The sequence below is a fragment of the Pelodiscus sinensis genome, chromosome 2, assembly GCF_049634645.1.
Source record: "Pelodiscus sinensis isolate JC-2024 chromosome 2, ASM4963464v1, whole genome shotgun sequence".
Lineage (NCBI taxonomy): Eukaryota > Metazoa > Chordata > Testudines > Trionychidae > Pelodiscus > Pelodiscus sinensis.
The window spans coordinates 238,157,182-238,184,733 of NC_134712.1; the positions used below are offsets into that span (position 1 = coordinate 238,157,182).

The window sequence follows — 27,552 nt, forward strand, 5'->3', positions numbered from 1 at the left end:
GACACTTGGAATGTTTGAAAAGGGAGGCTGTTCTGGAATAGCATGAAAGTAAGCCCAAAGTGTGAGAGATGCTGAAGCTCAAAAGGAGCAAGAAGGAGTGATGGAGCTAATGAAGTGGAAACAGAGATAGAGGCAAAACGAGAGTTGTGTGGAGGTCTGAATGTGAGAGTAAGAGTATGAATTTGTTTTGGAAGGAAAAGCAAGCGAAGAGATTGGAACAAGGATTTATCTAGTAGGTATAACAAATCAAATCAACAATCAACCTCCACTCAGTATTCTCTTTTTTTCCATTAGTTTCTATGTTACCTCCAGTTATGTTGTAGGGATTATATTTAATCAGCTGTTGACCGCTCTAAAACAGCATTCTCAAAGTGAATTCTTCAGGGTCAGTCCTCACAGTTATTTCAGCATGTCTGAGGCATGGTCTTTCCTCTGAACATTTTTGGCCTGAGAAATGTTCCTTGGCTGCCTTCCATGTGTCATGCTTTGCACATTTCAAAGCCTCTCTGATTTATTTAATTGGAGATGTACTATACCAAACAGTTCATTTGGCATACCACCCATGGCCTCCACTTGGCAAAAGCTGCCATGGCAATCCTGTTCCTTCCCCTCTCCCATACAGGCGGCTCTCATTTGTGTGTCTTTTCAGTTGGACACAAATCTGAATTAACAGACTTTCAGAAAACAGATGCAGTCATGTATCCCCTCAAAAAAAGTGAGTTGTGCCCCTCTAGTTGTGACACATTAAAACTTCTGCAAAGAACTATATAACAAGAAGGAGGTAACAAAAAGAGATTTTAAGTGATACATGTACTCACAGGCTGTGTCTAGACTGGCCAGTTTTTCCAGAAAATCAGCCACTTTTCCGGAAAAACTTGCCAGCTGTCTACACTGGCCGCTTGAATTTCCGCAAAAGCACTGACGATCTCATGTAAGATTGTCAGTGCTTCTTGTGGAAATACTATGCTGCTCCTGTCTGGGCAAAAGGGCCAGTGTAGACAGCTCAGATTTGTTTTCCGGAAAAAAGCACCAATCACGAAAATGGCGATCGGAGCTTTTTTCCGGAAATGCGCGTCTAGATTGGCATGGACACTTTTCCGCAAAAAGTGCTTTTGCGGAAAAGCGTCCGAGCCAATCTAGACGCTCTGTTCCGAAAATGCTTTTAATGGAAAACTTTTCCGTTAAAAGCATTTCTGGAAAATCATGCCAGTCTAGATGTAATTGGTTCGAAAGTTACTGTCAGTTTCAGGCTCAGATCATTCAGTACCTTCTTACTTCACTACTTTTATCATTTAACCTCTGCTGCTGCATCCCATCCCTGACACTTCCCTGAATTAATATTATTGGCTTATTTTGCTGCCTTTAGCAGTTCATTCAACACTGTATATTGTCTGCTGTCTGTATAAAGAAATTCTACCCCACAGAATATTACGGAATTAAATCTACAATGCTAAAGACAAAATCTCCTAAAATGTGAACACAAATTGTCATTTTCTTCTTGTTCTCTAAACATAGTGAAATTATATGTGGCCCTAAACTGAATATATATATATATTAAGTTTAAGTTGGATAAATTGGGGTCTTTCACAACTGTCCTAAGTGATCATTTGAATTATAATCTCATATACTATCTAAAGTATTTTTAGCATACTTGGCATCTTGATATCTAACTGCTAATCTCTTTTGGCTGGGGTTAGCGCTTCAGCAGGTCCATATCTTGAAGTGATATTCATATCATACATAGACAGATACTTGTTTAATGTTAGCCATACACAATGCTCACAAAATATCACTAAAGACAAATAGAAAAATTGACTAGCCTCAAAAGAAACCCAGATACAAATACTTGAATATATGGCTCACCTGAATATAATGCTCCAAAATATGCCCAGTGAATGGCACAGAAAAACAATTTCTTATTGAACTTCTTAAAAGGACCACAGTTTCTAATCTTTTATGGTTGATAATTGTTTGTATTATATGAGAAATTAGGACCCCTATTGTCAGCAGAGCCCCAATTTGATAGGCACTGTACAAAAGCACAGCAAGAAACAGTCCCTGCCCCAACCATCTTACACAGGCAAAAGGAGAGGGGAATCAGAGATGAAGTGACTCGTGTTCGGTCACCCAAGAGGACAGTGGCAAAGCCAGGAGAAGAACCCCTCTATCACTAGAGTCCTAACCATTAGACCATATTGCCTTTAACGTCCATACTGAGAAAATTGGTTTCTCCTGACCTTTGTACTGTGTTGCATTACACAAAGGCAATAATGAAAAGGCCCAATTTTGCAGAACTAGCTGCAGCTTCTCTGGGAATGCTGCATATGGACAGGCTGCATATTGATCCTCTTTCTTTGATTCTTTTACTTCAGTGAGACTCCTTCTAATTTTCTCTTTTACACAAAATTTAGACCTAATTCTCCTAACTTTTTTTTATATAATTAGGATTCTAGAGTCCCATCACTTGCCTCCACCATAACTTCTTTAGCCCTAACAGGACTTCAACAGGAAATAACATGAACTGAATGACATGCAATTATTATAGTAGTTTATTATTTATTTACACTTAAAAGTTATATTGGACATGTCACAGAAGACACCAAAAGTCATGATACCCCAAAGCGCTTACAATCAAAATGTTAGACTGAATAGCTAGGGGAAGAGGAAAGACAAGGGTTACACCCACACCAAGAAGCAGATTCTGTTTAGCCATGTGCACAGCTTGATTCTGCTGACTATTTTGTTTGTTTTTTAAATACAGAAAATAAGATTTTGACTCTGGCTCAATACCAGAATGTTTTCCTACTGCATTTGATGCTCCGGCATCCCTGATCCGAGTTAGCTCACTACTGCCGTTAAGCACTATGGAGAAGGTTTTATGGTTGTAGAATGTTTTACCATACCTACCATTTCTGTGTCACTGTTCATGTTCAAAGCATTTAATAGACCATGTTATGCAATCAAGCACCATCTTACATGCCTGGCACTAAGACATGTGTTCTATAGATTGGGAACTGAGGTGGAGAGTTTGAGGTCTTGCCAAAGACTAAAGCAAAATACATTATGAGCGCTGGGATTCAGATGCAGCAATTTCTGATTTCCAGACCTGAGTTCAAGCTTTCTATGAGTCAGATTATACTTCCTTTTATCCAATTACTTCTGTTCCCCATCTGTAAAATGTAGATTATAGCACTTCCCTCCCTCACAGAGGAGAGTTGTGAGGACAAATACATTAAAGATTGTGAGGTGCTCAATTACTACGATAATGGAAGGGCATATCGGTACCATAATATAGAGATATGGAAAGAAGACCCTTTCTATCACTGATTTATGAATACGTCCCCTCTACAAAACCTTCCTGTCCCTGACTCTAGACGTGCGGGCCAAAAGTAGGAAAGCGTGTAAAACAAGAGTGTGCATTATCCCTTCAGCCACCAGGGGTAAATGCACCAAAGGGTTTCATGTAACATTAGGCTTTACTGAGACTTAACCAAAGCCCCATCATGCTTGAGAATGTTCCCTTTAATGGGGTTGCTGGTGAAAAGGGATTTTGTCAGCTTTTAAATATGACGGAGGATGATTCTGCAGTGGCATTTACAGTCATGCAGAGGTGTTTTGGATGTGACAAACTGTCAGTAAGGCAGGCAAGAGGCAGTAGATCTGAGGGGGTATAATTAACATGTTCTGGCAGCAAGCACGCAAGGCTCACTAACAAACTGACTAGTTTGGTTTGTTTACCTGTTACCAGAAGACTGCATAATAAAGTGAGCCGCTTGAGTCACTTAGGGTATGTCTACACTAGCCACCTAGATCGATCTAGGGAGGCTAATGAGGGCAACTGGAATTGCAAATCAAGCCCTGGATTTAAATATCCCACGCTTGATTTGCATGTTCCCAGCCGGTTGCCATTTTAGAAATTGACTAACCCAAAGTAACTGCCCGCGTCTACACGCAGCAGTGAAACGGGATTCCGGAATAGAGCCCTAACTTGAATTAGGTGGTATTTCTCATGGAATGAGGCTTACCAGCTAATTCGATTTAGGGGCTTTGTTCTGGAATCCCGTTTCACTGCCGCGTGTAGACGCGGCCAGTTACTTCAGGCTAGTCAATTTCTAAAATGGCGACCGACCAAGAACATGCAAATCAAGCGCGAGATATTTAAATCCCGGGCTTGATTTGCAATTCCGGTTGCCCTCATTAGCCTCCCTAGATCGATCTAGGGGGCTAGTGTAGACATACCTTTATACATGTCTTTTCTTTTTCAGGTGAATTTTCTACTGTTCATTAGTATTATAAGAATTTTACTGCAAAAGTTAAGATCGCCGGATGTTGGCGGCAATGATCAGTCACAGTACAAGTGAGTAATGTGTTTTAGAGACTTCATACAATGTATCAAAGTAATCTATTTAAAGATTTCCTCTGCTGGAGCAGACTACCAGCAACCATCCAAAGTTGTGATGCTGTGTTTGAAACAGTGGTACACATTTTTAAATAGGTGGATAGCTGAGGATAGGATCCTGATTAAGCAAAACACATAAACACATTGAAATCAACAATGTTATGAGACTTAGGCACACGCTGAATGTTAAACATTTGTTTAAATGTTTTGCTGAACAGAGGTATTTAACAAGGTTATTACTGATTAGTATTACTACTACTATTAAGTATAATGTATTATAGTAGTTCCTATAGGCCCCAATACTGAAGCTGGGCCTCATTGTGCTTTACTCTGTACACATAATAAAAAGACAGACCATGCCCAAAAAAGCATAGTTCCCATAGTCTGATTAGCATCTGAGAGCAAACAATGACATGTTGATGCCCAAGTGTCATTTGAGCACTGAAAACACCATGCCATCTAGTCACACATAGTAGGTCTCCTTGTTAATTACCTGTGCACTTCACCAAAACAAACTGTGGTAGGCATATTAAATATCGGTTAACTGAATAGTCAAGTAACCTCACGAATTCTTATTGGTTACTCAACTAGTCTGTAGTCCCTAGGGGTGGGGTTGGCAGCCAAAGCACTCTGGCCTCACTCCCAAGGAGTCCTCGCCACTCCACACTGCTGCCTCTGTATCAGAGGCAGCAGCATGAGGTGCCAGGCGGGAGTTGGTCTGTGAGGGGAGTGAGTTTAAAAACCAGCTCCCCTTACGGACCATCCGCCTGTCCTCTGATAAAGAGGCAGCAACCCCTGTCTATGGAGCGGTCTGAGCTCCCGGAACCAGCATGAGCCAGGACTGAGCCGGGCTGCTGGCCAGCCTGCTAAAAAATTTACTGGCAAGAGGCGGGTAGAGGGAAGTGTGTGTAGTCTATAGCATTTAACTTATAAGCTTTTGCTGATCGGTTAATCAACTGTACTTTTTACATCCCTATGTGGCAGTACATATTTTTTTTAAAGTGATAGAAACTTTTTGACAGTATCAAAATGAAAAATGCCCAATAAGACCACTGTGACATTTGACACCTTATCATTACATCACAATGCTTTTAAAAACAATGGAGACCAATGCGGATTATGGAATCCTCCTGCAGTTTTCACAAGTCACTTAAGAATCTAGCCATATTTTACAAAAATTTTCAACAAACCTCTTAGGATCATACCAAGTGTACATTTTTAAGTTGATTTTGTTTGAATGTGGCTTTAGTTTATGGGCACTCTATATCAGTCTTTCAATTTAAGCCTCAAACTTGATTTTACTAGCTCTGTGCTGATTTCAATAGGACGTGACAGGTCTCTCAAAAGTAATATAGTGAATGAGGTAATTCTGAGGTTCCGGATTGTGATGTCACAAGACAAAGAAATCCAGCAGTAGACTACAGCAGGTGGGTCTGAGGATACTTGAGCTTTCTGTGAAGGGGACCTGGCCAGCTCAATCCACGGAGCACCCTCGCTGAGATTTGGGGTCTCTTGCGTATCATTCTGAAAACTGGCCAAACTGTGGGTGAGAAATCTGCTCTAGTCAGCTCTTGTTGCAAGAGCTATTTGTTCTCCTCACCTTCGTTTATATACTTATGTTCAGTCCCATGTCCTCTGTTTTTCTCCAAGCATCCTCCATAGGGCAGCTTAGTGTCTTATAATGTAGGTTGCTTAATAGCAGCAGATTTGTTTTTTCACTGCCTGGTTATTAACTTTGGTTTGGATGATGTTTGATGTTTGGTAGCAGGCCTGCTGACAGGAATTCTGGGGCCCAGGAAAACACAATAAATACCCCTTCCCCGTCTTCTTCCCTCAGATGGGGTCACAAGCCCCCCACCCCACCTGGAGAAATCCTTAGTGCCACCCCTAAATCAGAGGACCCCTAACTGGTTGCAGCCTCAATCCTTGACATGCCTTTAGGTACTCCTCCCACCCTTCTTCCTCTCTCTGCCCCCCTAGCCAACCCTGCACAGCTCTGCCCCCAGCGGTCCTGGGCTCCTTCCACTCTCTGCCCCCACAAGAGTTCTGTGTCCAACGCAGCACCTTCCCCCTCTGCCTCCCAGCTCAGCTGAACCCCTAGCAGTCCTGTGCCCAGCTCAGCTCCTTCCCCTTTGCCCCCAACACCTCCAGCCAGCTCTGTCCACCAGCAGTCACCACCCCTCAGCTCCTTTCTCCCAGGTGTGGCTGCCTACTTCTGCCCCCATCCTTCTGCTCTTTTCCCTTCCTAGCCCAGCACCTCCCTGCCATCACCAGCCTGGTTCCTCCACCCCCGTCAGCCCTTGCTCCCCACAGTCCTAAGCCTGCCTCTATCCCCAGAGCTCGCCTCCTTCTCTTCCATTCCCAGCCCAGCTTTCCCCTCCTCGCTCACTCACATGGTTACAAAGCTGCAGTGATTGCTGCCGCCATTGGTGTGGCTCCTCCCCCTGGCTCTGCCTTCCACTGCCCTGACTCGCCCTCTGGCCACCCAGTGTCCCTCCAGTGGGGTGCACCACCTGTGCAACAGAGCCACTCTGCATGCCACAGTGGGCACTGGGCCCCTGGAACATATTTCTAGGAGCACTGCAGCCTGCTCAGGCAATGTAAAAGGTCCCGGGTCTGCTAGCCACTGCTACTGCCACTGGCCAGGGGACCCAGGGCCCATGTAAAGCACCTAAGCCCCTGGGCAATTGTCCCTTTTGCCCCCTCTGTCGGTGGACCTGATCTGTCCTCCAAGCCTACCAGGGCCTGTGAGCTAAGAGATTCAGTGAGGGACTCTGGGTGATGGTATTATGTCAAAAAGTCTCAGAGGGGTAGCCATGTTAGTCTGTAAGGGTACGTCTACACTGCACTCTTATTTTGAAATAAGCTATTCCAGAATAGTTATTCCAAAATAGCTTATTTCGAAATAGCAATTCTACACTGCAGGGAAGCCTCAAAATTAGCCTGAGGCAGGATTCCCTAATGTAAACAAGCTATCTCTATTTAGAACCCCAGGAGGCACTGGGGAGGAATAACTTAGAATGGCCTTAGTAAGGAACTATTTCAAAATAGCAGCAGTGGAGCATCTACACACGCCTTATTTTGAAATAGTTATTTTGGAATAGGCGTTATTCCTTGTGGAATGAGGTTTACAGATTTCTGAATAAGCCATCTGTTATATCGAAATAACAGAATGGCTGTCCAGACGCTCACATTGTTTTGTAGCTCAAATTGAGTAGCTTATTTGGAGTTATGGGTGCAGTATAGATGCACTCTAACACATTTATTAGGTCATGAGCTTTCATGAGTAAAACCCACTTCATCAGATGAGTTCGAGTGGAAATTTCAGAATTTGGGGTATATATAACAGCAAAAGAAGTTACCTGTCAATTGTAGGGTCAGTGTTAATGAAGCTAATTAAGTATTTTTCACTTTCAGTCCATTAGGTGTAATGTTGATCTGTTTGCACTTGGGGTATGTCTAGACTGCATCCCTCTGTTGGCAGAAGGATGCAGATTAGGCAGGTCAACATTGCAAATGCGGCAAGTATTTAAATATCCCATGCCTAATTTGCATAAAAATGGACGCCACGTTTTGCCAACTCAGCACTTTGTCAGCAAAAAGCAGCAGTCTAGAGGGGGATCTGTCGAGAAAGAAAGCCTTTTTTGACAGATTCCTTATGTCTCATGCAAGGAGGTTTACAGGATCTGTCGAAAAAGGCTTTCTTTCTCGACAGATACCCCTCTAGACAGTCACTTTTTGCTGACAAAGTGCTGAGTCAGCAAAACGTGGTGGCCATGTTTATGCAAATTAAGCGTGGGATATTTAAATCCCTGACTCATTTGTAATGTCAACCTGCCTAATCTGCATCCCTCTGTCGACAGAGGGATGCAGTCTAGACATACCCCAATTGGAGAGGAAGGTACTGTTTGTTTCAGTTCTCTGCCATACACACAATTTTCATTCTCAGTCAGAAAGACTCTCAGAGCATGGGCTGCACCCATCCCATCCCCATCTAGCCCCACTGCACCCACAGAGATCCAGCAGCAGAGCGTGTTCCCCTCTCATCTGTACACACCCATAACCATGTGTAACCTATAGAAATACCCAAACCAAGCTCGCTCCACTCTCCTTGGTGCTGAAGTCCAGTCCCACCTCAGCTTAGCCCTTAGAGCCCCCAACACCAGTGCCTGCTCCCCTTCCACTCGCTACCTAGTTGAGAACCACCAGGCATTTAAAAGCAGCAGGGAACCCTGGGGCTCCCTACAGCTGCCGCTATAACAGCTGCTGTAACAGGCAGAGCTACCACTGCTGCAACCCCTGCAGTGGTGGCAACAGTGCCAGCCCTGTGCTCCCTTAAGTTCACTGAGTTCCAAGGCAATTGCCCTCTTTGCCCCCTTACTCCCATCAGTTGCCCTGTTTAGTAGACACTCCTGAAAAAGGCAGATTATGCTCACTGGAAAGTATTGCTTCTGCAGAGCAAGTTAAAGGTCCAGAAGCTTCACTTATGTACATGCAAATGTAATTTCTAAATTGCAGAGGGGCATGAGGCTATTTTTGCATGACTGTTTCCTCCATTAAAATGTCAGTGTCATATAGAGTTAGCCCACAATCAGTCAAAAATTATTAAAGCAAAAATGCTAATGTGAAACTTAAGGAACAATGAAAGTGGAGCATGAAATCACAGTGCTCAGAGCTGGTGTAAATGGTCTGAAATTCAGTAACTTGTGTGGTTTGCAAAAGTCAGGATCATCACGGAGGCTTTGAACTTCAGTGAACTGACATTTTTGGTGTGGATATTGGGAGGTTTGCTTTGTTAAATTAGGAATCTTTCAGACTGGTAAGCAATTGCAACTGGTAATATCATTAGCTGCACTGATTTCAGTTGGCCTGTTCACCAACATAAGTGAGCATTGCACCACGGCATATCCTTTATGCCCTCTAGAAAGGATCACACCAGCCTGTGGCAAGAAAAGCAGATATTGTGTTACATTTTCAAAAGTACCTACATGATACTGAAAACTCCATGAGATTTGGTCTCGAAGGGTATGTCTACACTACCACCCTACTTCGAACTAAGGTGGTAGTGTAGACATACCCCTACAGACCAGACCCTCAAAGGCAGTGTTGTCTTCAAATTGTTATTGTCAAGTCTCAAGTCACTACAGTTCAAGTCTCAAGTCGAGTCTCGAGTCTTAATTTTAAAAATGTCAAGTCACTTTTCTATAAGCCATCAATATCGGCATTTTCGGACAATTTTTTCATCAAGTCAATTTAACAAAATTAGCAAGTCTCAAGTCAGAGACAATGAACCCAAGTTGAGTCTCAAGTCGAGACACCTAGGTGACTTAATTTCCATTGAAATTAGTGGGAGTTAAGAGTCGCAATACTTTTGGGGATCTAAGCCTAAGTACCTCTGTCGCTTTTGAAAATGGGGACTTCAGTTTTTACAGCATTTAGGCATTTTGAAACAGTTAATCTTCCTCTACAACAGCAGAAGCATGCCTCCTGATGAAATTCATCCTATTGAAAATGGCCCTATCAAGTCCTACACTACTAAAATCCCTTAATGTTGGTCTTCAGGAGGGTGTAGGGTCATGTGCATGCTTTCTAGCCTGAGGTTAATTTAATACTCACCACAGAAAACAGAGATAATTTTTCATAGCACTCATACTATTTTTAGGGAAGGAAGTCTTCACGATTATGGGTGCTGGGCTAATACAAGCTATATGACCATAAATAATGAAAGATATTGTTAGTATGTATTAGAAATTTTAATCTAAATTCAGATATAATTGCAAAAATGTGGACCACTAACTTCTAAATAAAGGAAACGGGACATTTAAAAAGTAAGACTAGAAAACAAGCTAGACTGTTCCTGACCAAGCCATGACTGTTGGATGTGACCCAGCTTATCATTTTTGTATTAAGCTGTGGTTTTAAATAAGAACAAAGACACAAAGAGCTGATGAGAAATTTTCCTTTCCAACTCTCCCACAAGTCAAAGAAAGACAGATGTTGATGTAGGTTTTTTTCTGTTTTGATTAATTATTTTTGTTTTATTTTTCTTTTTGTTTTGCCCTTCCCACTTTTCTCTTCACTCCTCTGATTTTCCTCTTGCCTGCCCCCTTTCCCTCTTCTCTCTTTAATCTACTTTCCTCCTGGTTTGATTTTGGTGGTAAGAAAGCCACAATGAAGACATTCGTTTTTCACTTTGCTCTGGAAGCAGTCAGATTTGTGGTCATTCTCCTCCCATCCAGTTATGAATTTCAAAGCTTAGGATATCTTGCTGAGGAAGCCATGTCTTCTACTGTCATTGGTTTCATCTTCAGGTCCAGATAGACTGTATTTTCTGAGAAGCTTTGCTGTCTCGAAGGCCACTGTCACATAAAGAAAGGCAGTTGCTGAGATATTTTGAGCATGATCCGTGGAAGACTTCAAGGACTGTCACAAAAACATTCAAATAGAAGGTTCTTCAGTTGCCTAGTCTGTTAAATAGACAATTTGAGTTTAAGATGCTTGCCTCAAGACAGCCTGTTTCATTGCTGAATCTCATTATGGTCAAAACAGTGATGACTCACTTGACTCTCCATGTTAACTTTTTGCATTTTGTCTGAGATCAGGCATCCATAAATATGCCAAACTGAAAAGTTTATAATAGTAAAATAAAGTGAATGACAGCTAAAGAATAATTGGCTTCCCATCTTTTCAAGGGCTCAGTGTCAATTTGACAAAATTATGCCACTTAACAAATTGAAGTTTTATCTTATATAATTTTCTTTTGTACTTCAATAATTGCTGTTATATAACTGATGGAATTTTAATTAATAAAGGGCAAATGCTTCATACCATCAATATAAATATGAGGTTCTAGGACTCAGATCAGTGTAGAATTGCTCATGAAATACCTTGATCGAAGGATTTCTCTGGAATCATATTCCCTAGGCACTAACACATTATGCATTTTAAATGTATTTAAATGCATTTTAAGTGTATTCTATATACAGAAAATGAAGATGTCAGTATTACTCTTCAATATTGCCTAGTGCAGGGGTAGGCAATAAATTTTGGTGGGGGGAGAAATCATTTTCTCCCAAGTTTTTTCACTTTTTTATGGAGGCAGTGTGGGGTCTAGGACGGAGTTTGGGTGCAGAAAAGAGCTCAGGATTGGGGGCTCTGATGCAGGAAAGGGTGTGGGGTCTGAGACGGAGTTTGGGTGAAGGAGGGGATTGTGATCTGGGGCAGGGGATTGAGGTGCAGGGTTTGGGAGGGAGTATAAGTACAAGAGAGGATTCTGGCTAGGGGAGGGATGTAGGAGGGAGTTGGGGTGCAGGAGGGGGTGGGGTGACTGAGATAGACTCTGGCAGGGAGGTGCTTATCTAAGCAGCTCCTGGCCAGCAGCCCAGCATGACTCTCAGGTAGGCTTCCCTGTCTGCCAGTAACTCCAGACCATTCAAAGCAGCTGACTATTCCGTGTGGCCCTCCATGCTGTGAGGAGAGGGTGCTTCATGCACTGCCCCTGCCCTAACACAGTTTCTCAGCTCTCATTGGATGTTTTCTGGCCAGTGGGAGCTGAGAAATTATGCTGGGTGTGCGGGCAGAGTGCAAAACCTCCCCTCCTCTGCCGTGTACAGTGCAGAAAGCCACAGGGCATAGCCAGCTACTTTGAACAGCGTGGAGCTGCTCTGAGCCAGAGGGGGAGGCCGTGAGCCAGGTGAAAAGGCTTGGCTGGCTAGATTCGGCCTGTGTACCTTATCTTGCTCTCCGCTGTCCCAGTGTTTGGGTCAGATCCTCAACTGTGCTTGACACTTCAGACTATTTTAAAAAGGTCAGAGCAGCATAAATCACACTAAATGCCTCATAGCCAACTGGGTGAGAATCACCTGGATGAAGGCTTTGTAGAAGGCAGCCATATGGCTGTTGTCCAAGGACCCTTCCCCTCCACACGGAATAGTCAGCTGCTTTGAATGGTCTGGAGTTACTGGCAGACAGGGAAGCCTACCTGAGAGTCATGCTGGGCTGCTGGCCAGGAGCTGCTTAGATAAGCACCTCCCTGCCAGAGTCTATCTCAGTCACCCCACCCCCTCCTGCACCCCAACTCCCTCCTACATCCCTCCCCTAGCCAGAATCCTCTCTTGTACTTATACTCCCTCCCAAACCCTGCACCTCAATGGACAGACCTGGCCATAGGGGCACACTGTGGGCAAGAGGGGTGTGTCACAGATGGGACAACAGCATGCCATGCTGTGGAGATTCCAAGCTTGGTGCAGTCCGTAGGATAGCCCAAGGAATCTTCTGTAATTTAGATAGCCCCCATGACTGTCTGAGTAATGCTGGTGTCTTATCTAGCCCCTGGAACTGCCCCAAAATCAGTTGGGTGCAAAGGAAGCTGAAAGCCACCGCAGCTCTTGGAACCATAGCATGGCATCTCACTCAGTGACTATAAGGCCCGTATGGGACTGACTATACGACATATAAGAGAAAATATAGTTTTCAGTAGTATGATTGGCCCTTAGGAAGAATATTAATTTATAGATCATACTGCCTGAGGGGTTATGGAGTTTATCTAAAAAAATTAAAGTGCACTAAATATGTATGTTAATGAAACAAGACTTTACTGGGATACTCCATTAAGCTCCAATGCTTCTGCTCTGTTTACTTAGGAGACTTGCAAAATCAACACTGCTGCTTATTCCATTATTTGGAGTTCACTACATAGTGTTCGGTTTATTTCCTGAAAACGCTCACAGTGACTATCAGATATATTTTGAGTTATGTTTGGGATCTTTTCAGGTAAATTCTAAAACTTTACAATTTTTATTTATTTATTTACTGATTTAGCTCAGAGCTGTGTACTAACATAACACATTGTCTGTTTACAGGGGCTGGTTGTTGCAGTCCTGTACTGCTTTTTGAACAGTGAAGTAAGTTTCCCTTTTCTCTCCAGTGATATTGAATAGCGTTTTCAATAAACTAGCAATAAGTGTAATAGCAGACTTAATATTCTAGTATATAAATCATAAAAGGTGTCAGTGTGTTGTTATTACAGAATATGGTGATTTCGATGTCAGAGGGATAAAAAAAAACATACTAAGGCATAATTGTTTTGGGAGGGAGTTAAACTCTGGTTCCTCTATCATCCTAATACCAGGAGATGTTGTTAAATATTACCCTTACAGTTTATCAATATAAAAATATCCCAAAGGTGAAGTCCTGGCCCTATTACAGTCAAGGGAAGAGGGGTTTTTTATTGGACTGAGAAGGTCTAGGGTTTCATTTCAGCCCGCATATTTGGAGCCAGGTTTTCAAGACTCCCCAGCACTTGAGAACTCCCATTGTTCATACAGTGCCATGGCAGGGGTGATGATTTACATTGTTCTCAATTCTGAAAATTTGAGCCTGCGCTCTTCCAAAAATCTGACAATGTGCATAGGTCCCTAAATGGGAGCATCATGTCAAGCCTCCTTCCCAGTGCTGTCACCTACTTTCATGTGAGGATCAATTGACTCAAGGTCTTATCCCCCGAGTAAGAAGATGCCATTTTTGCACAGTCAGTTTTCAGTATACAACCACACTTTAAATAGTATCACAGAGGGAGTGTGTACATTTACTAGAGCACAGAACTAGGAGCCAACTCTCCTGAGTCTTCCTGGCCCTGACGTTGATGTGCTGCATTATCTTGGGCTTGTTCCTGAATTATTTATGCCTCAGCTTACTCTCATCTCTAAAAACTTATCATAAATAGCTATCCACCATTTTTACAAATCCTTTTTGATTGTCCTGTCCTTATCCTTCAGACAAGCCATACACTTTAAATTCTGGAGTGTTGTGTGTAAGCTGCATGCATCTGTGGCCATTCAGGAGTGATTCAAATGACGCCCAGCTGATTAGCAGAGCACCCACAACTAGGTTTTTTGTTTCTACTACAAATGCCTCAGTGTACGTAAAAAAATTATGCCGCACATGGATGGAAAAAATCCGCACATGGATGGAACATTAGATAGGAAATGTATTAGTCAACAACTCCCAGTAATAATACAGTTCTGAGTCATTATTATCACATTAAGTCCATAGCAAAGTCACACAATAAGTCCATAGCAAAGCTAGACTTAGGGTGTGTCTAGACTACCTAGCTTTGTCGACAAAAGTGGACTTTTGTCGACAAAACTATACCAGCGTCTACACTACCGCTGAGTTCTGTCACCATAACGTCGACAGAACTCAGCAGTTTTGTCGACACTGGTATACCTCATTTTACGAGGCATAACACCTTCTGTCGACAGAACTCTGTCGACAGAAGGTGTTATTGCCTGTAACATTGCGTCCAGACTACGGAGTTCTGTCGACAAAGCAGCTTGCTTTATCGACAGAACTCAGTGTGTCTGGACGCTCTTTGTCGACGGAAGTTTTGTCGACAGTATCTGTCGACAAAACTTCCATCAACAAAACGCGGTAGTCTAGACGTACCCTTAGAGTCCTGATTCTCATGCCTGTGCATTAATCTCATGTTTGTGCTGCCTGTCTGAATTAAGAAGAGTTGGGCTTACTTTTATTTTTCTTCCTACTTCTCATGAGGCTAAAGGATTACAATGCATTTTTCAGATCCTTGGATAGGGTGGCACTATATGAGTGCAAATTTTTATTAATAACTCTTCTTAAACTCTTTGACCTGATTTTGTTTTCAAATAAAAGAGAGATTATTTTTAGTAGTTTGCATGCTACGCTAATGAAAGCACAAATGTTTCCCATGTAACACATGTTTTTAGCTTGCATGCATTTTTTTAAAATATAGGTACAAGGTGAACTGAAAAGGAAATGGCGGAGTTTGTGTTTGAGCCAGACAGTGGGTCGTGACTACAGACTCCATAGCTCGTCTATTTCTCGAAATGGCTCAGAAAGTGTCTCCCAGCTCCATCGGAATTCAGGGGCTCAGTCTTTTATGCAGACAGAGACCTCAGTGATATAAACCACGTAGCTCAAACTAAAGACTATAGGACATATCACTGTATGGAGCTTGATGTAATATTTTCTAAAATGTACCATTTTCTACACATTGATATCTGGAGAACAGCCTGGTGCAGGTAACAGAGGAGCAGGCTGCTTTGCAGATGCTTTGGCATAGATCCTGAAAGGTATTTATTGATTTGAAAATAGTAGGAGTTAAGTACCTAAATGCCTTTAGAGAGCTGACCCTTTGTGCTTTTATTAAGTTCTATTCACATTACGTTCTGAAGTTCCCCGGTCATTTGCACTAGAAGTAACAATTCTAAATATAATTTATTTTAATGCTCCATTTCTCTCTCCCTCTAATATGTAATGTATGCTGACCCCTGTTCAATGTATGTTGCTTTGGTCCATGTTTAAGGGGATATGGTGGGAGGAGAGAAAGAATATCTTATCTCCAAACTATACTTCATAGAATGTTTCTTTCACACAGACTCGAGACTCTAATATAGCAAACAAAATTAAAATGTTTAGGGCCATATGACATTCTTGATCCCCATATGGAAAATCCATTTGATGACAATGGGAATTTAGTACACAGATGAAGGGCATTATGAGTCTATATTTTGCACAGAAGAAAATGTTAGTCCCTGTTAGCTACACACGCATTCCGATTCAATTCAGAGCTACCTCACTGCAATATTTGTTCACAAGGGCTTGATTCTGCTTTCCTGCATGAGTGCCCATTTTGAGGTATCTTAAGGCAGAATGCGGCTCTAGCCCAGCAGTCGTCATCATTAAGGCTACATTTTAGTCATTGGTATTTTTAGTAAAAATCATGGATAGGTCATGAGCAGTAAACAGAAATTCACAGCCCTATGACCTGTCCATGACTTTTATGGGGGGAGGAGGGATGCTGCGAGTACTATTGGGGAAGAGGGTGGCCTGGGTCCCCCCTGCTGCTGGGGGGACCTTGAGGTGGGGGGTGAGCCTTGTGGCCCAATACTGCCCAAACAGCAGTCAGTGTGAGTGGTCCAGGAGCTGTGTGAGCTGCTCAGGCAGCCCCCAGGCCTGATGCAGAGCTGTCCCATCCATAGGATAAATCAGGATGTCCTCCCCAGATCCCATACTTTTGGGGGCCCAGCAGCGGCCACCCCAACTGTTCAATGGATTGGAGGGACCCAGATTACCAGGGCTTGGCACAGCAGCAGCAGGGTTGCCCTCCCTCCACCCCCGGCAGCCTGCTCCACTCCATCACACCATCCTCTCCCAGCCTGCTATTCATGGCTTCTCAGCGGCAGCAGAGCGCCCCACACCAGGTCTCAGTGCCTGCGTGGTGAGTGGGAGGGTCAACCCCTGCTGCTGCTGTGCCAGGCCCCCATAAATGCCTGGGCTGCATTGCTTGGTGAGGGGGTAAGGGTGGGGCTTGGGAAATGGGTAGAGTGGGAGCTGGGAAGGGGCGGGGCCCATGGCAATGGGGTTGCCCTACGCCCCCCTTGGGATGTCTCTGGCCAAATGCATAGGGCGTGGAGCTTTTGGAAAGTCACTGAATCAGTGATTTCTGTGATCACCCTGGCAAATTCACAGCTTTAGCCACATCACACAGTCAACATTTGCCAGTAGTTGTATTACGATTGCTAGAGTTTTACCCCACACTAAAAATCCAAGATCTCTATAACTGTGTGGTAACATTGGGCAAATGTGAATGTTTTTAATGGCTTCTACTCCATCCGATTTTTTTCTACCTACCTGACAGTACATGTCTGTGTTTCAGAAAGGCGAGACTGAACCTTAGTACCCTAGCCATCAAGTTGTATTGTTTCTCAAAAATGGTATGCTCTTTGCTTTGCTTCAAAAGAAATAAATATTTAGGTTACATTTAGTATAGCTGTCCATCACATAAGATAAAAGGACAGAAAGGAACCCCACTGACATTCAAAAAGAAGACTTAGGCATACGCAAAAGACAAACCGGGTGTTTCACCCTCTCTTATTATCTAACTTTCTAAAGAGGTATTTTCTTAATAGAATAGCCTAGCAATGGCTAAATAGGAATATACATCCTAGATACCCACTGAAAATATTTTTCTGCATAATGATTTTATTAAAATATATATTTAGAACGACACATTTGGCAGCTAAAATTATGTGTATCAAATTATAAATATGACTGGAGTTTTAATGAACTATATAAACACTTTCAGCATAATGCCATTTTATATCTGTGAGCTGATTGAAAATGCAATACTTACCAGCAAGGCCAGAAAAAAAAAAAACCAGATAGAATCCCTTTCAAATGACCATAAAAGGCATAAATTGAAAGAATTTTTTGGTAACCTCAAGCCCCTTTTCTACCTATGGTAAAATAAGAGACATGGTGTTGACGTGCTTATAAATACACACACAGCTTCTGCAATCTTACAAGACATAAACCCTGTTATGTTTACCTTTCATGTCACAACTGACCATGTCATCTCTAAATAACAAGTGTGAATACTGTGCATTTGCATGAGTACTCTTGCCTCATAAACTAAAGTGTTGCCATAATATTTTAAACAGCAAATTACACCATAGCACTGATGCACATGACAATTTCAGGACAGGGGAAGGATGCCAATTCTCCTCTCAATGTGCATGGGTTTACCGGTGTGATTCCCATTAAGAATACTCTTTCCTTGTGCATAAATCTATGGCTATGTCTAGATTGCAAGCCTCTTTCGAAAAACAGCGTCTAGACTGCAAGCGGAACTTTCGAAAAAGCAAGCCGCTTTTTCGAAAGAAAGCAGCAAGTGAGTCTGGATGTTTTCTAAAAAGCCCTGTTGGCATTCAAGAACGCCTTTTTTCGAAAGAGCACTTTCGAAAAAAGGCGTTCTTCCTCGTGAAATGAGGTTTACTGCCGTCGAAAGAAAAGCCGCATTCTTTCGATTTAATTTCAAAAGAACACGGCTGTAGTCTAGACGCAGGTGAAGTTTTTTCGAACAAAGGCTACTTTTTTCAAAAAGACCCCTGAGTCTGGACACAGCCTATGTGCTTCAATGGCCTGATTTACTAATAGGTTGCTTCAGCAGTACACCAGTGTAACTCCATTGATTTCAATGAAGTTGCACTGGAAAAATGTTATGGTGAATCAGACTTAAGATCAAAAATGCCCTGACCAACAGTTAGCACGTCTAATACAGAGTGTGTGTAACTTCACAATACGTGACATGATTTAAATCATAATCACTTCATTCATACCTTCTAATTAGTATTAACAGTAAACACTGCATTATAGTTCATTTTAAGTAACAATAGTAATAGAAATAACATTGTTTTGTGTACAAGATTGGGGCCAGGTTTTCAAGAATCCCCAGCAGTTGAGAGCGCCCAGTGTTCGTACAGTGCCATTGCAGTAGTGATGATTTACATTGTTCTCCAGGGAAGCTGCAGGGTGCAGAGTGCTTCTGATAATTTGAGCCTGAGCTCTTCCAAAAATCTGACAATGTGCATAGGTCCCTAAATGGGAGCTTCACGTCGAGCCTCCTTCCCAGTGCTGTCACCCACTTTCATGTGAGGGCCAATCGACTCAAGGTCTTATCCCCCCCAAGTAAGAAGATGCCATTTTTGCCCAGTCAGTTTTCAGAGTAAAACCACACTTTAAATAATATCACAGCAGGAGTGTGTACATTTTCTAGAGCACAAAATCTGTTTAGTGTCAGACCCATAACCAATGGCCTGGGTTCAAAATGTACATAGTGCACAACTAAGGCCATTCTTGTTTTAAAAAAATAATCTGACAATCAAGGGACTTTCATACCAGCCTTTTAATATCTTAAACTACTCAGAGTATTTCACAGTCAGAATGTTTGACAGTCACTTGTCAAACTTTACATTTAAAAAGTTGCAAGGATTTGATTGGTTAGTGATACTTGTGTATTAACAATGGTCAAAATATGCTTAGAGATACGCACCTCAACCTGTGTTTATGCACTCCAATAAAATAGGTTTGTAGACCCACAGCTTACATTCAGATCAATGACATTCAACAACTCTGAAAATTAGGCCATGTATTTGGGTACCCGTACTATGCATACACGTTTCTAAACTTGAGCTCACTATATCTGAAGCACTGGCCATTGACAAAGGCAAGTGCCAGTTTTACTGAATGCAAGTTTCTGGTTAACAGAAAATGATCCTATGGAAAGTCGTGCTTCACAAATACCAAAGCACACTTTGTTCCCTTTTGTTCAAAGACATTTCTGCAGGCAAATTGATATGTGCAGAGAACATCAGTATCGTAGAGAAGCAATTTTTCAAGCAACCAGGCCTATCATTTTATACCTGTGAGCAGACTGAAAAATCAGTCTGCATTGCAAGATGCCAGTTAATTCATTTTTAGAATTAATTGTGTGTCCAAAAGGGAATTAGGTGGAAGAAAAACTTGGATTTTAATGAGCAAGTTCCAATTCATAAAGGAGAAAATCTCTGTAAAGATGTACGTTAATGTTTCAGGCAGCAAGGAGAAGGACGCGACTAGTCGAGGGACTAGTCAACTACACAATAAGCTTTTGTTTACCGGATAGTCAGTTAATCCACTAGTCGCTTACATCCCTACAGCAAGGAGTCTGGCAGCCCTGCTACCAGTGGCACAGTGGGGATGGTGGCAGGGAGTCTGATCGTGGGGCTGCCTGGTGGTAAGAAACCTGGGATTGGAGCTGCCCAGTGGCGCAGCAAAGAGCCTGGTAGATCCCCTACTCGGTGGAGCTGCCTGGAGAGTCTGGGAGGCAACGGGGCTGCCCAGTGAGGCTAGCAGCATACCTGAACCTCAGCAGGGGGGCTACTCCATGGGGCCAGGAGCCTGGCAATGGGGCTGTGCATGTCAAATCCTGAGGGTGCTGGACCAGGGAGGTCCAACCTGTACTGGTAGGTAAAAATCTGAGGATGAACAACAGTGGAATCTGGTGAACCTGCCTATGGCCGATAATAAACACAATGTCTTGTGGGCCAGACATAGACCTCAATGAGCTACATGCAGCCCGAGACCATAGGTTGCCCACCACTGATCTAGTCAGACCTCCTGCATAATACAGGCCATCCCCAAAATACATCCCCAAAATAATTTAAAGACTATTTCTTTTAGAAAAATCCAATCAATTTAAAAATTGTCAGTGGTGGAAAATCCATCAAAACCCATATACATTTTTCCAGTGTTTAATTACACTTTTAAAAAAATTATGCTTTATTCCCAGTCTGAAAACGTCTAGCTTCAGCTGCCAGTCACTGGATCATGTTAGATCATTCTCTATTACACTGAAGAACCCCCATTACTAAATATTTGTCCCCTGTACATGGCTATTTCTTATTAAAAAGCAATGCGTTTGGTTGTGTAGACAGTGGATTTGTACAAGGCAGATTGATGCAAACATTTTCTTAGATCATAGGTTGTAAGGCCAGGAGGGCCACTGCAATCATCTAGTCTGGCCAGCCACATAACACAGCCATAGAATTTCCCCCAGTGATTTCTGCAGCAATTCTAGAACTTCCAGCTGAGCTACAACAGAACTTCTAGAAAGACTCTTTGGTTTCCATCTGTCACTTTCCAAATGCTTGCAGCATCCTGCAAAAATAAATGTAAAACCATAAATGAGCATTTGTGAACTGCAGCAAAACTTTCCAAGCACCTGCTTAGAGTTCTGCATTTTTAGCAGAACCTGAAATCTGATTTTGCATGGTTTTGAGTTTCATTATATCTAATACATCTAAAATACACTGGATCAGGTTGTGGCTGACCCTATGCCTTAGACATGGGGTGAAGTTTCAGGAAGTCTTTCTTTGGTTCTTTGTCACCCCTGCATATGGACAACCTTATAGTCCTTGTATTTCCATATGCAAAGAGTGCTTGAGTTTCAAAGGGAATCTTTGGGTGAAAGCGCACATTGCACCAAGATGAGCACATGCCTTCACTGAATACTTCATGACCTTTATCTTAGTCACCTACGTTTTTCTACCCTTACATCCTTGTGGTGTATCACATCTAAAATTAGATTGTAATATCGTCAGAACAGGAGTTTTATCTTTCTGTTTGTGCAACAAACACAGTTTTTGGGTGCTGCAAAACCACTAAACAATAATGATTATTCTATTCCTTCTTAGACTGTTGCAATTTAGGAATACCTTTTAGAGCCTTTGGAGCCATGTCATTCATCCTTGAATCAAGAAATGGCAGGGGAAGGTGCTCGGCACCTATCGCAGAGTGCTAGTCACTCCTGTGTAGAGAGCAAGAGCATACAACCATTTAAACTCTCAAAAAGGAAAATGACAGACAGCTCCCTATTGGCTAAACATCTGAGGAGATGCGCAGAAATTATTCTACTAGAAATCAGTAGTAGGCTTAAATGATTATTGTGCTAGCTCTCTGCACATGGGTGAATTCTAACTAGATAATTCAAAAAGTTTAACACCAGAAAGGACCATTAGATCATCTAGTCTAATCTGTATTTCACAGCCCGTTTCATTAAACCCAGTTACCCGTATATTGAGCCCTATAACTTATGTTTAGCTAAAATGTATCTTTGGATAAATGCATCCAGTCTTGGTTTGAAGATTCCAAAAGATGGAGAATCCTCAATTTCCTCTGGAATTTGTTCCACTGGTTTACCACCGTCAATGTTAACATTTTTTGCCTCATTTCCAATTGGAATTTGTCTGGCATCAGCTTCTAGGCCTTGATTCTTTCTGTGTTCTTTTAATACCTAGTATTTTTTCCTGGGCTGTGTCTACATTGGCATGATTTTACGCAAAAGCAGCCACTTTTGCGCAAAAACATGCTGCCTGTCTATACTGGAGGGGAGTTCTTGCACAAGAATACTGACGTTCTAATGTGTGAAATCAGTGCTTCTTGCGCAAGAACGATGATGCTCCCGCTCAGGAATAAGCCCTCTTGCGCAACTGTTCTTGCGCAAGAGGCCAATATAGACAGGCAACATGAATTTCTTGCGCAAGAAAGCCCGATGGCTAAAACAGCCATCGGAGCTTTCTTGCGCAAGAGAGCGTCTACACTGGCACAGATGCTTTTGCACAAATACCTTAACACAAAAACTCTTGCGTTAAAAGTATGCGTGCAAAATCTTGCCAATGTAGATGTAGCCCAGCTGGTGAAAAAAGGGCCTATAATATGTATTATGTGCTGTTATAAATCACTTCTTGATCTTCTCCTTGATAAGATAAACAGATTGAGCTAAAAAAATAATGAGGAGTCCTGTGGCACTTTAGGGCCTGGCCTTCACTAGGACCTTAGCCTGAAATTAGTCCCCCAAGGTAGGTAAGCGATGTGTCCACACTACCAAGTTCATTGTTCCAGAATGAAAGGCTGCAGAATCCAAACTCTGTTGTTCTGCCTTTCATGAGGCAGTACTTCCTGGGGCTCTGTGTTCAAGATAGCACATCCACATTAATAGAGCCTGCCTTGATTTGATGCTTCCCCGTAATGAGGACATGGATCTTCAAATTTGTAAAATCAGATGCCCAGAAGCTGAACTTAGTACATTTGGACTAAACTCCTAGTGTAAACATGGTCATAAGTGCCACAGAACTCGTGCTTTTTGCAGATACAGACTAACACGACTACCCCTCTGAGACTGAACTCAGTAGGTTTCTCTCTGTAAGGCATTTGCTTCAACCCTGAACTAGTGGGGGTTTTTTTTTTTTTTGCTCTTTTCTGCACCCTCTCCAATATTTAATGCCCTTTTTAAAAAGTAGATACTAGAACTGTATGCAGTAGTTCAGTGTCAATCTCACCAATGTCATACACCGACAGGTAAGTGGTGGGTAATGTAACAGGGTCATTATCGGATTGTTTCTGATATCTGAACTATAACCTTCTCATAAAATCTAGACATGATAAGTAAAAACAGGTGAATTTTCTGCTTATTTTGCTTTGCAAAATGGTCATGGTAAAAATGGGTGAGGTCATTTTTGCAGTGGATGACTACACACAGTTTTATGGAATTTTATGAATTAATTCTCACTGTACACATTGTGGGTCAGACTGTGTGTCTCTCACTCATTCTGAACAACAGTAGACACCACAAGTATCCCCCCTAACATCAATATATTGTCCTCTTTGTCTGGACAGAGTGGAGATTAGGGAGGAATCCCTATATGTTAGTATCGGTTGGAGCTGCTCTGGAACAGCTTGAACTTATGCCCCTATCCCATGCTACCACATCTCTTCTCACCCTAGAGCACTCCTGGCATGCCCCCCTACCACCTCTGGCAGTGGGGATGAGAAGGCATTTACATAAAACTGAGGTAGAGAGTGACCTTAGCAGACCAGAGAAAGGCTCTTATCAGAGTAAAAGTACCACAATCTGGCCCTTTAGAACTGATTGTTTAATTTTGGCATGGGGGGAGGCGGGGTGGGGAGAGAGGGAAAGAATGTGAAAACTGCCCTCACCGAACTCATATCCCCACCTCATCCAAATTACAGTACACGTAAGGAAAGTGAAATGTGAAAATGACAAAAGCCAAAATTCTCCATCTCTGCTTTACATGAAGAATTTTTCACACATCCCTTATGATAATCAAACATTAAGCTCTTCTGCCAACATTCAGTAGAATTGACAAGTAATCTAAGGAAATAACTACTCTGTATTTATAGGTTATCATTCCACGGTCTTAGAATACAACCCCGTATCTACAGTGATACAGCAAACTACTTGTAAATTACCACCTGTGCCTATATATACACCTTGATAATCTTTGGGAAGTCAATACTGCACTGCTGTTACCAAACTGCATGATTTATTACACTGTGCTATTTTTGTGATATAAATAAAATATCAAAATAAACACTTTTTCTGACCAGTATCTGATGAGGACTACATTGCCATAACATTAAACACAGAGAATTCCAGCATTCACTTTGTTAACCCAGAATACAAATTTATTTTGCCAGTGGTACAGCATATAATAAAGTATAATTAAACATATTCCAGGTATATCTACTTTTGTTAGCATATACAGGGCTGATATGTATGAAACTGCTTTATTTCCATATGTACTGTAATAATATTGTTTATACCCTGCAACTTATTCCTGGCGCATCATCATAAGAAATTGTTTAATCATTCTCTTTGGTCCTCTCTATTGATAATTGTTTTTGTGTGTCAAGTACAGTAAACCTTAAACATTATGTAAATTAATGATATTTTTTACAAAATGTACAGATTATGATGATGTATAGATAAATGTGTATAAATAGATTTGCTTTTCATACTTGTAATACAGCATCTGTACTTTGTTATTGTTCTATTGCTTTATGGTGTCATAATGCTAACAGATTACTCTGTAGTTTGTTCCATACAAAGGCTGTGAAAAAGCAGATATTCATATGCTTTATTCAATTAACAGTATTGCAGTCTACTTGGTTTTGTAGCCTGCTTCAGTCATAATAGACTAAAGATAATGTTTGAAGTATTAGTATTGGTTTGGTTCAGCACTGCACTGCTTAAACTCTCCAACTGGTGAAGTAATTCATATGCTCATTGATGTGTCAGGCCAGAGATATTCCAAGAGATTAATGCTTTGCTTTTTAGAAGACATCTTTAATATGCGCATGTGAAAAATAACCCAGCTACCTGAGATTTTTCTTTGAGGAGTAGGTAATCTTTATTCAACTCTTGTGAATTTGTGTTGGCATAAAAATATTCTCTCTGGGTATGTCTACACTACCCTCCTAGTTCGAACTAGGAGGGTAATGTAGGCATACCGCACTTGCAAATGAAGCCCGGGATTTGAATTTCCCAGGCTTCATTTGCATAAACTGGGCGCCACCATTTTTAAATCCCTGCTCGTTGGAACCCCATGCCGCGCGGCTACACGCGGCACAAACTAGGTAGTTCGGACTAGGCTTCCTAGTCCGAACTACCGTTACTCCTCGTGGAATGAGGAGTAACGGTAGTTCAGACTAGGAAGCCTAGTCCAAACTACCTAGTTCGTGCCGTGTGTAGCCGCGCGGCATGGGGTTCCAACGAGCAGGGATTTAAAAATGGCGGTGCCCAGTTTATGCAAATGAAGCCCGGGAAATTCAAATCCCGGGCTTCATTTGCAAGTGCGGTATGCCTACATTACCCCGCTAGTTCGAACTAGCGGGGTAGTGTAGACATACCCTCAGTTGCAGGCAGACTTGTGCACACATACACACAATTGATTCAGTATTTTCCCTGGCTAAGGGCATGCATTTGGTCTGTTTCTCTGTCCTTGCCTGGTCTTGCCTAATAGATTTGCCCAAACATGTGATATAATAGAGCTACTGCAATGAAAGCTATGATATAATTTACTGGAGGAGGCTCACTACATTCTAATCAAAGGTTTTGCACCTCTCACTAGGGTAAAAGAGCCAGTTAGCTCTGCTTGTGTCTTGGTTAACTTGATAAGTTTGTTGCATCTTGGAGCCAGTTAACAACAACAAAAGAGCATAACTTCTTTTAAAAATTTCATCCACCTTTGAGTTTCAGTGGCTGGCATACTTTCCATCCATAATGCAATGCTTTTATATGCCAATGCAGGGCCTGATTCTGCCACTATTATTCACTGGGAGTATTACCATTCATTCCTTTTTATTTCTGTGCTCCCCATAACCCTAGAATCTCAGTACCTCACAGCCTGGATTGTGCAATAGCTCTGCAAGATTGGGAAGTATTATCCCCATTTTACAGTGGGGGATTTGAAGGACGCAGAAGACAAAATGTCTTGTCCAGGGCCACACAGGAAGTCTGTGGAGGAGCATAAATTTGAAGTTTTAAACTGGAGTCCTAACCACTCTCCAACTCTTCCTTTGGAAGTCAATGGCTTGTGTTATCCTCACTTAGTGGCTGCGTCTAGATTGGCATGATCTTCCTCAAATGCTTTTAACGGAAAAGATTTTCCGTTAAAAGCATTTGCGGAAAAGAGCGTCTAGATTGGCACGAACACTTTTCTGCAAAAGCACTTTTTGCGGAAAAGCGTCTGTGCCAATCTAGACGCAGTTTTGAGCAAGAAAGCCCTGATCGCCATTTTCACTATCGGGGCTTTTTTGCGCAAAACAATTTTTAGCTGTCTACACTGGCCCTCTTGCACAAAAACATTTCCGGAAAAGGGCTTTTGCCCAAATGGGAACGTCAAAGCATTTGCGCAAGAAGTACTGATTTTGGACAGTAGAACGTCAGTGCTTTTGCGCAAAATCAAGCAGCCCGTGTAGACAGCTGGCAAGTTTTTGCGCAAAAGCGGCCGCTTTTGTGGAAAAACTTGCCAGTCTAGACACAGCCAGTCTGTTTGCAGACAGGACTTTACATATGTGAAGAATGGCTCTGTGCCAGGTTCAGTCACAGAGATCCCCTTAACACTGTCACCTGATGGTTTGATTATACTACTGAGCCTGCCTACCTGCCCTCTGGAGCACCCTGCCAGACTGTCCTGCTAAACCAGAACCTTTAGTTTCCACCAGCAAAGGCACATAGTTGGCATCACAGTCCATAGCAGAGCAAAACAGACACTGAGAGCAGCTCAGCTCTGGAAAGGCTCAGTCACAGGGACTTGACACAGCTCCCAGGTGCATGGTCCCAGTGAGACAAGAACCCCAGATAATGCCATCTTACTCTGAAAAAAAGGTTTTATACAGAGCAAGCTCAAAAGTTGTTTGCTCCCTTTGCCAATGAGGAGAGCTAACAATTATTTACACTGGTTTTACTAATAAACATTGTGAATAAACAATGATTTTATTAAATATTATTTAAGTGGTTGCAAGTGATAACAGACAGATCAAAGTAGGGTCCTAAGCAAAATAAAACAATTCACCCGCTAAGCTTACTACTTTAAGAAACTTGTTGCAACCAGTTTCTTACCCTAACAGTAGTTCTAATTACCTTTTCTCACAAACAAGGCAACCTCCTAGCTTGAGTTTGATCCTTCCCCCATTCAGTTTACATGTTTCCAGCAGTCATCTGGGTAATAAACAGGGATTTTCTTAGTGTCTAGAAACTGCCCCTGTTGTTTGGTTTCCTCCCTATAAATAGATTTTGCCCAGGGTGGGAATCCTTTGTGTTCAGCTTCAATCCTGTCACACGCCCATGGAAAAGTACCCCATCCAAAGTGGATTCCAGCAACAGGTAACTTGGTCACATATTTTAGCATGACCAACCACAGTCCAGGCTTACAGGAAAACCAAGACTATTCACAGATCATTGTCCTAAGTACATCTAAATATATAAACAG

General features: G+C 42.2%; 1 protein-coding gene and 1 long non-coding RNA gene across 5 annotated transcripts in view; one reads left to right on the forward strand and one right to left on the reverse strand.

The window, feature by feature from the left end:
- VIPR2 (vasoactive intestinal peptide receptor 2) overlaps positions 1–27,552 on the forward strand; it is a 142,507-nt gene that overhangs the window by 83,011 nt on the left and 31,944 nt on the right. For 3 of the 4 annotated variants that reach the window (XR_012902111.1, XM_075922730.1, XM_075922728.1), the window contains exons 10-12: positions 4,266–4,357; positions 13,042–13,171; positions 13,261–13,302. Coding sequence is in view for 3 of the 4 variants with exons in the window: in XM_075922730.1 (XP_075778845.1) it covers positions 4,266–4,357; positions 13,042–13,171; positions 13,261–13,302 (264 nt within the window). In the remaining variant the exon portion in view is untranslated. Of the gene's footprint in view, positions 1–4,265; positions 4,358–13,041; positions 13,172–13,260; positions 13,303–15,170; positions 15,379–27,552 lie in introns of those variants that run through there. The other variant, XM_075922731.1, reaches the window with a different exon arrangement.
- LOC142827386 (uncharacterized) overlaps positions 20,778–27,552 on the reverse strand; it is a 69,313-nt gene continuing 62,538 nt past the window's right edge. Inside the window, exon 3 of the long non-coding RNA XR_012902112.1 lies at positions 20,778–20,917. This is a non-coding gene — a long non-coding RNA (uncharacterized LOC142827386). The remainder of the gene's footprint in view (positions 20,918–27,552) is intronic.